Source organism: Biomphalaria glabrata, chromosome 4, assembly GCF_947242115.1.
Source record: "Biomphalaria glabrata chromosome 4, xgBioGlab47.1, whole genome shotgun sequence".
Classification (NCBI taxonomy): Eukaryota; Metazoa; Mollusca; class Gastropoda; family Planorbidae; genus Biomphalaria; species Biomphalaria glabrata.
Genome location: NC_074714.1, coordinates 43,094,297 through 43,106,332, shown reverse-complemented (window position 1 = coordinate 43,106,332; position 12,036 = coordinate 43,094,297). Strand labels below are relative to the sequence as shown.

The window sequence follows — 12,036 nt, the reverse complement described above, 5'->3', positions numbered from 1 at the left end:
ACAGACATTTCTATCAAATTATTCTCATTAAAATAGAATCCATTGTTTTTCCCACATAGTTCAACTAGAACTTGGTTATTTGCGTAATGAGTGCAAAACAATTTTTTTCCATATTTTCTCTTTTCAAATTAAATCCATTACTAACAAACAAGTTGTTTGTTTTTCTTAAGATTTATCCGATAGTGTGGTCAAAAAGGCTAGTTTAGAGATAAGTGTGGTACAGAAAACTAGAGGCTAGTGTGGCGACCAAAAGCTAGACAAGAGGCTAGTGTTGTCAGTAAAAGCTTGATTAAACTTAGAGGTTAGGCCGGTAAGCGAAAGCTGCATTATAGGTGAATATGGTCAACTAATGGCAGATAAGAGATTAGTGTGATCAAATAGCTACATTAGAGGCTAGTATGGTGACTAAAAGCTAGACAAGAGGCTGTGTGGTCAACAAATGCTAGACTAGAGAATAGGCTGGTCAACAAAAGCTATATTATAGGTTAATATAGTCAACAAATGCTAGATTACAGATATGTGTAATCAAAATAGCTATATTAGAGGCTAGTGTGGTCCCCAAAAGCTAGACAAGAAGTTACTGTGGTTAACTAATGCGAGACTAAAAATTAGCGCGGTCAACAAAATCTAGATAAGAGGGTAGTATAATTTAAAAAAAAGCTATATTAGAGATTATTGTGGTCAACAATGGCTAGAGATTAGTGTGGTCAACAAAGGCTAGAGATTAGCGTAGCCAACAAAAGTGCATTCGTCTATTTACCTTGTACACACCATGGACAGTTGTTTTCATGTCAAACCTGTGGTACATGTCATTCAACATTTTGACCACGTCAAGTGGACTGCAGGCGGCGGCTATGTTTGTGAAAGTGACAATGTCACTGAACAGGATGGTCACTTGGTCAAACTTCTCTGGATATAGACAAGACGTAGAATTATATATATTTTTAAAAACATTTATTCAATGTTTATAGTTTTAAAATGTAATACCTACTAGGCTACTACAAAACAAAATTATAAAGTGAGTTTGTGTTACTACTCAAACTCAGGTGACCACCCCGGCCTTTAAACAATAACCCTAATAAAAGCCAAATAATCCTTTAGTGAACATATTTTGTTTATAGGGCTGTCTATATCTAACTTTTTGGATAATAAATTGTAAGTTATTTTTTTTTCTTTTTAGTTATTTCCATCTAGAAGACAATGATTATTCAATCCATGGTCTTGTTTTCATTATAACAGTAATATCACAACCAAATGATTCTTTTCATGCAATATTCACTATCACTGCAATTGTTGACATTCCTGTTGAGTGTTAAAACACCGTCTAATAATGTTAGTGAAAGCAGTTTAAATCTTAATCTACTGTGTGGACAGAAATGTTATATGTGACTAAGATTTGACCATACCTGCCTCCACCTTCTGGCCGTTTTTAAGCTGATGGGCCACTTTCTCTGGGAGCATCTGGTACAGCAATCTTTCCGTTTTCTGTTTCTCTCGCTCCAGCTCCTTGGACGTTCTCTTTAGCTCAGCCGTAGTCTCGTCAAGTTTTTTTCTTGTGGAATGAACATTTATTTTTTAAAGAATCTACTCGATTTCTATTTGATATAATAAAGTCAGTTTAATTATATAGGCACTGCACACGTACTACTAAACAGAAGTATGTGAAAATTCAATAAAATAGGATCAACCGTAAAGTTCCTCTCTAAACCTCCAAGGTGCAATGACATTTTTAAAAATATTACTTCTCTTTAGCGTTAGTCACCACAGCTAGACTAGGGCTCATTTAAAAACATGAATAACAAGATTGGTACTTCCACCAGGAATAAATTTTCCCACATCGTCCACACCGTTTCTAATAAGCGATATGCAGTAAAACGGGATTTGCAAATATCATAGCTGAATATTAAACGGACATGTACTAGACTAGGGCACTAATTAGTTCAAATAGAAACCAAGGCAACGATGTTTTCTTTTCATGCTCTCTCTCACTCTCTCTCTCTCTCTCTCTCTGTATCGCTCGCACTAATGTATTGCATACCAATTCTATTGTTGTTATTGTTCTTCCCTCTCTCAATCAGCTAATTAATTGTATTAAATGTAAACGTAATGAGCGGGAGAGGCGCTAAATCGTCAATATGTCTACGTACAACTGGGCCAGGTAAAAAAAAACAAGTGCAACAGTAGACTAGGTCTGTAGAACTAAAGGGAAACTACACATACCAGACAATATTAACAGAGCAGCAAGTATTGAGAGACTACATACTTTATCAATGAAACATATTCTGCGTGTTGCCGATATATTCTTATTTATTCGAAGAATAGTTGACTTGAAGTACAAAAAGACTAATTTGTATTTCTAACAGAGGTCAAGGTAAAGATTTGAAAAGGAGGGAGGCAGTGGCGAACTGAGGTGCGGGGAGCCCGGGGTAGCAATACATCTGTCGGCGCCCCTCCCATCTCCCTATAATGAAAGTAATTCATCAGCATAAAAACAGTCTCCAGTAAGCAGTAAATAATTAACATATAATGTAAATGAAGTTAACAAACGTGGCGACAGAAATATATGATATTTTATGTAGTGTTTTGATACCCATTTTAGCTGTCTCCTCTTTACGCAACTGAAGTGAGGAGAAACCAAAAAAAGAAACTCTATTTCTCCTCTGCTTGTTTTAGTTTTACTCTTGCCCTCATTGAATGACGTAATCCTCTTGTATGATTGATACGTGTTTCCCTTGACGTCCATCAGAGGCGGCCTTAGCAGTGAGCGAGTATTTTATTATCAGGGATACGAATATTTCAAAGAGGAGCTGACGGTGGCAAAAATTTCTTTTATTGCGGGGCCCACCTAACGAGCGGGGCATGGGACGCTTGCCACACTAGCCACCCTCTAATGCTGCCTCTGCGTCCACTGACTTTTTCCTTTCCGCAAACGGCAACGAGATAAGGAGCCATCTAGTTCTTTTTTTTTTTTTATTATTATTTTAAACGTTTCAATACATTTTAATCTATTGAATACACAACCAATCAGAGCCCGTTCTTAACTCACGTGATGTCGATTTCTGCGTTCCTCTGCTGGTACAGAAGTACCATCTCCCTGGTGACGTCATACAACGGAATGTCCGCCATGTAAACGTTCATCTTCTTCATTTCCTTTAGTGACGTCAGCCGGGGCGAGCCAATGAAAATCATCAGATTGGTAGCCTCGATCCAAATCATTTGACCTACGAAATGAAACTTATGTCAAAAGCATTTAAACAAAAACACATTTTTACGGCTATTTATATATAAACATATTTTGTTACCAATGAGATCTAGCGATTATAACTTCAATTTCTTCAAACCACAGATATTAACAGTAATAAAAGAAAAAAAAATCTTTAGCTTATAAGTCTCAAATAGGCCTATCATTGACAAATTAACGCCACCCTTTACCTAATTCGTTTCTTTTGTATGCTGTCGTAATTACAATAAAAATGTATTGTATGTACTATGAAGTCAACATTTATATGAATCAGATATTTGAATATCGAAAAAAAAATGTAACTGTTTTTGATAGATAGGAACGTTAGATAAGCCTAAAAAATATGTTCTCGAAATAGAAGTGTCTTTTTTGTAAAATACTGGCACTCAGTGTGTACTTAGTACACATATAAATAACTGTGTTACCACACAGATCCATTGACTAAATCTGGGTCTTTATTTAAATCACGTGACTTCACATTTTGTTTTCACAATCCCGCATACAACATGTTGATGTTTGCTCTTTCACGCTGCAGTTCCTGTTTACTTTAGTCGTCTACTCAAAGAAACTCCCTCGCTAGAGCCTCGCTATATCAACAAAGAATACAGTAACACTCACCAGTGCTTTGCATCTAAAACGACGCATTACCTTTCATGCTGAAGGCGTTGTCCTGCTCCTCCTGCAAGCCCGCCCCTGAATCAATGGCGATGACAAAGATGGCGTTGATGAATCTTCGGATGTTCTCGATGCTGAAGTTCATCCTCGGGTAGACGACTCGGAAGACAGGGGACATAAGCATGCCTTCGCGCAGCTTCACGGGAGACAACTTGCCCACGCTGATGCCGAACTGCTGGAGCCTCAGGTTCTCGTCAAAAATGAGATGGTACGGGAAGGAGGAGACGAACTGTTCCCTCGTGAGGCTGACCGGGGAATTCCTGTCGACAGGGCAACATTAGGAAATGAACAAGTTTCTAAAACGAATTTGAATTCTAGTTCGGACTATCAAGGGAGGGCAGGTGGGGCTACTGCCCCAAGAAATTTTACAAGAGAGGGGCCCCAAAAATAGATATAAAAGATACAATTTACGAAACCTTTACGTTTTTTATTTAAATAATTTTCGCATTTTTACCGACAACATTTGAGCTCTTACGGTTAAAAAAGTGTTGGGGCCTCCATTAAAATCCTTTCCACGGGAATCAACTTTATAAAATCCGGCCCTGGGCCTACATTTCCCAAAACATCGTAGTTGGTAAGGAGACTATACACGAAAGAGTCCTTGAAGGTCTTAGATCTAAGTGTGTATGTAAATAGTTCAGAAAAATAAGCCTAGGTTAAACTTGTAATCATCTTTCATGTGGATTATTGATTAAAATCTATTTCTGATCACTATATTGTATTCCTACGCGACAGGCCATTAGGTGAACAATAGTTTTTAAATAGAAAGTTTAATTCTAATGTGAACTGCAGGTCATAGTTCATACACTTTAGTAAATTTGGCACCAAATGTTTTTTTTCTAAAAATAGATTATTTCAAACTAATATCTTCATTCGTTCTTTTCTTGTAATGAATTGATGACGTACAGTTCACTGTTGTCCTTTACATTGTCCACTTCTTTGGTCAAGATGTCCATCTCCAGACCCTCGGGTCTAATTCTTTCCTCCTTAGTCTTGGTGATGAACACATGAAATACAGAATGTTCCTGTTTTCGGACATCGTCCAGATGCTCGGTGTTGGTGCTGAGGTGCGTGATGTCCACCTCCTGGTCAAATATCTCTCTGGCCACTGCTCTTATCACCCCTGCAATATATTGAGACAGTGAATTCATGAGGCAATCAACGCAATGTGAGACTAAACATATAAGCTCTAGAGGGACAGTCCCCAATACGCTCTGGTTGAAACGGCTGTTAAAGAAGATGATTAGGCCAAAGCAAATAAAATCTCTGTTGGTGTGCCTGAGTCCATTACACAGGCGGAAGATAGAGGAGAGCTACAGCAACCATTTCACTATTCATTCACCGTTCCTCAAAGAGCAATTTTATAACGTACACTAGCAAGGATTATACACAGAAAAGAAATATAAGAAAATTTAGCTTGTGATCGGCCTTCGGCCTCGACTCTAGCCAGAGCGTCATAGGTTATGAGCCAACGGTGATAGGGATGTAACATATTACATCTGCTTTGATCCCTCAAAGAAGAGTTGTTGATGTCTATGGGCTTAAGAGTTTCAAGAATCCTCGACCCAACTATTCTACAATCACAAGCAAATATAACAGTAAACTATTTGTTTCTTTGAATGAGTCGCACTAATTTTAACTAAATAGCCATGCATCTTGACACAATAAGGCCAATGTTCAGTAATGTCATCAAGGCCGACCTATTCTTTTCTCAAATTATTTTCTGCAAAATACATATGTCTTAAGAAAACTGTCTAATTTAGTGCACTGGTATTCTAAAGAGCATAATCGTTAATTGTTAATCGTTAATTAGACCAGAAATACCTTTGACTAATGGATGAAGACCCTGTCGTGCGCTGTAATAATGCAAGGTCAGACTGCCATCTTTCTGGGTCTCGCACCTGTAATACCATTTTTTATTTTTGTCATAACTGTAAAATAGCCTGGACTAAATCGTTGTTTGCGTTATCCTCTAACAGTGTTTCTCAAGGTGTGTTCCGCGAGGGCTGAATAGGTGTTCCACGAACTACTGGAATACCAATAAACCAATAAGCCACCACGTGAATTAATCTTACTAAAAATAAGCAAAAAGTGTTCCGCTAAATACTCAGCATGTGCGAAGTGTCTCGTTAAGTAAAAAGTTTGGGACACACTGCGTTAAAATAATGAAAGGGCAACGTTCAAAGCAAGGAAATAAATGTTCAGAACAAAGTCGATAGTGCCCAAAAGAGTCAACACTATTTAGTTAGTTATTTTCTTATGAACGATTGTATTTATTGTTCAGTTTCAGACAAAGGAAAGTGCTAACTTGGAAATACCTTTTATAAGGTCAATAAATATTTTAAAAGTCTTTAGAAGTCACTTTGTCTTGGCCAGTGGTTTCCAATATTTGTTTCCCAAGAGGTCATCTAAATTTCCTACACGGCTGTAATAAAACGCTAAACTTCCAAAAGAAACGCGCCTCTTCGATTTAAGAATGAACTCTGGATAAAAGTTTTATGAAGCTTTATATCAAATCACAGTGGTTCTCCATTTGTAGTTCGCGGACACTCAGGAGTCATGGAGACGATCGAAGGGGTCCGAAGAAAGATGAAATTACACACAATTAAAATAACTTGCTTGTTAAAACCCAGTTTATCCGATCGGATAATTTTAATAATTATAAACTCGTCCTTCACTAGTGTTTAAAATGTTTATATATTACTAACTATTCTATGATGACCTAAACTAAAGATTTGAAGACATTCTTAACTTCAATATTCCTAATTCCTAATTGGGTGTTGAATTCTGCTTGTAGACAAAGCCATATTTCAAACACAGATGAATCCCTGCCAGATGAATACAAGAGCAGCTTATTGATATCTACTAATTAAGATAATAATGCTCAGAATTTGTAAAGTGTCCCAGTTTGGGAAACACTAGACTATTTAAGGGGGGTCTATGGCTAAAAAAGTTTGAGAACCAGTTTGGGCATTTCTGGTCTGGGCGAAGTTTCTAAGAGATTGAAGGTTAAATATTAACCTGTGCTTTCTAAATGATTGTTAACAATCACCGAGATCGAAATCGATATTTAATTCGAGTTCTTTATTAATAGCTCGTTTCCGTAGAACCAAGTACTAGACTTCAGTGTACATTTTAAAACGTAATGGACCTCATTCATCAAATCGTAAACAAACAACATTTAGCCATCTGATAATATTGATAAAAACAATGAGAATTACGTATCACGTGACAGCCTTTATGGATTGCGTAATTTGTATAGAAGATATAGAGAACCACTTGGCAAAATGTTGTTTGTTTACGATTGGTGAATGAGGTCCTTTGTTTTTCGAAGTGGTTGAGCTAAGTTTGATCAACTGGTGCAGTTGAAGTGAAGTCATATGTCTAGTAGAAAACAAGGAAACACTGGACCTTTTATCCAATTGCACCCACTCTTTAAGTAGAGTACATCAATAAAACAAAGCAAAAAAAATAATAAAAAAAATCTTTGATTGTATTTGAGATGTAAAGGGACACTATTCTAAAACAGTGTTATTTTTCGTGTTTATTTTTTTTTTCGTCCCTTACGTAAAGATGGTAGGATGGGTGAGTCAATATTTATTTGTACACACAAAATTATTTGTGATACTGGGGATTGATTTTCTACCCAAAGTTATTTCCTCTAGTTAAAGAAATCTTATGTCAAGCGTGGCGTGTTTTTTTTTAAATACCATTCTACAATACACACCGGCTACGCCCATTGATTTGTTCAAAGGCTTTATATATTTCTTTTTCCAATTTCAATAAACGGGCCCAATTTTAACGATCCCCTTAACAAACTTTTTAGCCCGTGAGTTAGTGTATGTATGACAATGAAATGTAACGGCTCACTCTCTCTTTCTCTTTCCTGTTTCTCTCTCCCCAACCCCCATTTTGTTTCTTTGGTTATTTTAACGTGTGCTTCGTAATTTCTCCGACATAGACTTTTGAAATCACGTGGAAGGATCCACTTTACAACGCCACCCTCTCCGACACACACACACACACACACACACACACCTATTTGGTTTTGATCCCGTGAACTCTAGTAACACATTTACTTTTGCTCTACCCCACCCCCCGCTCTCCCCCCCCCCCAACAAAAACAACAAACTAGTCCCATGTGCGGCTTCTCAATTCAATATTTAATAAGCTCTATGTTGTTGTTGTTTTTTACCGTAAACCCCCCTCCCCCACACACACTTTCATTTTTTTGTTTTCAGTAAATATAATTGTTTATATGATTCTTTATGAATTTAGAGAGGTAACAGTGCTACAAAGTATCATTCCTTGCGCTCTCTCTTTAGGTCTATCTTTTTTGTTGTTGTTGTTGGTGTTGCTATTAGGATTATTGTGTTTTTTTTTATTTAAAGCGCGTCTAAAATGAAGTGGAAATGACCTAAGGAAAAGTTATAATTTTGTATTACGTAGACCATCAAAAAATTTGGGTCGAAATTGAGCTTAAAGAATCTTATTTGGTCAATTTAACTGCAGCAGTTTCGCTCGAGAAATATGCTTAGTTGTCCCAGGCACAAGGAAAATACTTTTTTTTTAGTTCTCCTATTTGTTCGTCCATAGAAAGTGGGAGAATTGGTGCTATGTCAGTACATCAGGGCCGTTAGAAATTTAATATAGATTAATGACGACTAATTGATATTGTAAATGGTTAATTTATATTTTGTTAAGAGCGACGAATAATTGTGGAAATTTTCATTTTGATCCGAAAATGAGAAGTAAGAGAATAACGTGTACTTAATTTTGCGCAGACAGACAGACAGACATACAGACAGAGCAAGATGAGATAAGCTTTGTAAAAAGAAAATACAGTCGCGTAAATAAAATCAAATTGCTGTCTTATTTCACGTGATAACATTTATGAGACACCTAAAACTATAACACTATCTCAGGTCCGGTCTAATTCTAGCCTATTACTAGACTACTGGACCAACACTACACTTGCCTATATAGATCGATAGCACAGCAATGCCTAGTTCCACCAAGCTCCATAGAACATAATTTAAAGGACAAAGCTACCCTTTCAAACATTGTGTTCTATAGGGCAGATGATGTAAAGGTCATCTGTTTCTGTGACCCATGGTTAACGTGGGTGTCATGTGGTCAGCATAGCGAACAACCGACTTTACTTTAAACCCTATTAATGTCAGGTAACCATTAGGACTGGGTGCGCTTAGAGGAGCCCAAAGATCCCGAAATAAAAAAAAAACAAACACTCTTCGCCAAGATTGTTCGTGTTGTGAAATTGGAAAAACCTGAAACCTCCGGTGTAGACACGGCTCTAGAAAATGGCTGCGACGATTTCCTAAAAAATTGGTAGTTGATTAACATCATTGGGGAAAAGAATTACTAGCCCGTTTGCCATTTTGGTAAAACTCAATAATAATATTTCAAAGTTTTAAAAAAATGGAAATGGAACATTACTTATTTAATCTGACATTCATTAGTTATTAAGAACAAAATAGTCGCTCTATAGGTGGTATAAAGGAGGTATGGTCTTTAAAAAAAGGCATTATTTTTCTTGTTTATGTGTTAAATGCTTCTCCAAAAGAAATGTTTCACCTAGTCGTCTTACGACTGAAGGAGGCTCCTTAAGCTTCTTCTCAACCCTCAACCAAATAACGTGTTAACCTCTCCGGTAAACGTAACACAGGAAAATCATGTCTAGAAACATATGAAATTTAGAGAACAAACCACATTGATTAGGCGTAAAGAGAAAGAATGAATAATACACATCTCCAGCCAAAAACAATAAGTGACAATAAAATATATACCCCAGAGCCGTGAACATACTTACCTAAGCAGCTCAACTGAAACAGCCCCAGTTAGTCCGAGTTGGCCCTTGTCTTTATAAGCTACATCCCAAGTTTGCAATACAGTGAAATCACGTGTCATGGAATTATTTGGTCCTGGATAAGAATCTGACTGGTCAGTGGTCACTGTTATCATCTAGTTCCCACTCCGTCCCTCCCCCTTACCTTAGTCAAATGTGTTGAACTAAAATGAACGTTTAATTAACGTGTAATTATGAAGCTGTAATCAATTTCTGTACCTTTAGATCTAGAGGATGTAAAGCCCATCAGTTTCTACGGCTTTCGGTTAACGAGGATCATGTGGCCAATACAATGACCAACACCTACTTAATTTTACCCCAACCCATTAGAGGACACAGAGGCTACCAAATAATACCAAAAGTCCCAGTCATCACCAGGATTCGAGCCAAGAGCTTTACCACCGAGCCCAAACTATACGACAAAGTCTACAAAGAGTGTGATCATGTGGACATTATTAACAACCGTTCATATTGTAAAGATAATAATAATGTTATCATTGATATGTATTTTATGTAGATGTACATACTTTGTCTTTTTATGTTGAGCAGATATATCATTTTAAAATTTGACACTGACGTTGGCATATGACCTTTAACCGGAAGGTGACTCAAATGTAACTTCTTGATTGCCTATAATGCAAGCTACATTTTTTATCCAATCGAGGTAGTGAGTTAAAGCATTAAAACATGAAGAAGTATCATCTAGAATACAATTCAAATCAAGTCGGCTAAGTGATTATCTCAATAGGGAACATTAAAATCGTAATGGGGTGTGACGTAACCAGCCTATTAGCAAAACTTCGCCTTTCGATTGCGACTTGTCCATGAGAGCAGAAGCGAATGATCCACTTGAGAGACTAGTGAATTCGCTTAGTTCAATTCTAGCTGTACTTCACAAACACCTCTTTTGTTTCAAATTGTAGAATTTTAAAACGTCTCATTTTGAATTCTTCATTTACAAGGCAAAATAACCAGTACACATGTATTTTTAAAGCTTTAAGGATAAAAAAAAATTAAAGCTCCCCTTTCAGACCTTATAGTCCAAAGGGCTGATGATGTAAAGGTCATCTGTTTTTGTGTATCTAATGAAGTTAGCTATATTAATAATTTGTTACATGATCTTGAAACTAACTGATAAGCACTATTACTAAATGATTAAAGTATAACAATTGGAATGGGGCTTAATGTGAACAAATTCCTGACCACCATATACATGAACATTGACATGCCCTCCAACAAGGAACATACAGCTTACGCTTCAGTTTCATTCCTGGTCATTTTCTCAGGCCCAACAACCCCAGACATACGCTTGAAATTAGTAGACCCTAATGCCACTAAGCAAAGCCGTTCATCTAACGACCTTCAAATCCTAGCTCTGGAGACCATTAATACCTTCAAGCCCAGTGCTATTTTTGCATACACTGATGGATCGGCATCAATAGATTCTGGAAGAGCAGGCTATGGAGCCTACATCGACTTTCTTGGCTCTCACACAGTCAAAATCTTTGGACCATGTGGTAGTGTTTGCAGTTTTGATGCGGAGACCATGGCAGTCTGTGAAGCCTTAAAAGTCATTGACTCTCAACTCGGCGAGGGACATTTGAGGGCAACACAGATTGTTGTGGTCACTGACTCAAAATCTGTACTACATGCTTTGCAAAGCCGCGGACCATGGCCCCCCAATATCAACACTGTCATCATGGCTTCACATAACATCAAACAACGCTATGGCACCCCTGTAATAATGCAGTGGGTACCGAGTCACATAGGTGTGACTGGCAACACAATCGCAGACTCTTTGGCCCACCAGGGAGGGCAAATTCCACCCACTGATCAGGCTGTAAGCTTTCATCAAGCCCTGGCTATAATACAAAAAACAGAAATGGAAAAGTGGTTTGAGTGCTGGGACAAGTCCCAAAAAGCCCGTGGAGTCTGGGAGCGCATGAGGCGCCCTGACCGCACTTCCCCGTGGTGGAGGCTGTCAAGGCCTGAGCAAGCTATTATAGCACAGTGCAGGACAGGCCACTGTCCTGTTGGCTCATATTTCTCGCGGCAATGGCCAAATTTCGATTCACGGTGCCCTCGCTGCGGGGAAGAAGAGGAAACCGTGCCTCATATTCTGTTGGACTGCCCCAGACTTGCTGATCTCCGTCTCGACAGGTGTGGGAAACCCCAAATTCTCGACCTGTATGGCGACATTCATGCACTACGCAAGACAGCAGGGTTTCTGTACAGGGCTTTTGCAAGAGAGGAT

The 12,036-nt window shown here is 37.9% G+C and overlaps 1 protein-coding gene across 1 annotated transcript in view; it reads right to left on the bottom strand.

The window, feature by feature from the left end:
- Positions 1–12,036, bottom strand: part of LOC106074850 (guanylate cyclase soluble subunit beta-2-like) — a 35,587-nt gene that overhangs the window by 9,959 nt on the left and 13,592 nt on the right. The window contains exons 5-10 of the mRNA XM_056027102.1: positions 5,741–5,817; positions 4,823–5,039; positions 3,890–4,176; positions 3,047–3,221; positions 1,407–1,552; positions 761–909 (exon numbers count right to left, since the gene is read on the bottom strand). Coding sequence (XP_055883077.1) covers positions 761–909; positions 1,407–1,552; positions 3,047–3,221; positions 3,890–4,176; positions 4,823–5,039; positions 5,741–5,817 — 1,051 coding nt within the window. The remainder of the gene's footprint in view (positions 1–760; positions 910–1,406; positions 1,553–3,046; positions 3,222–3,889; positions 4,177–4,822; positions 5,040–5,740; positions 5,818–12,036) is intronic.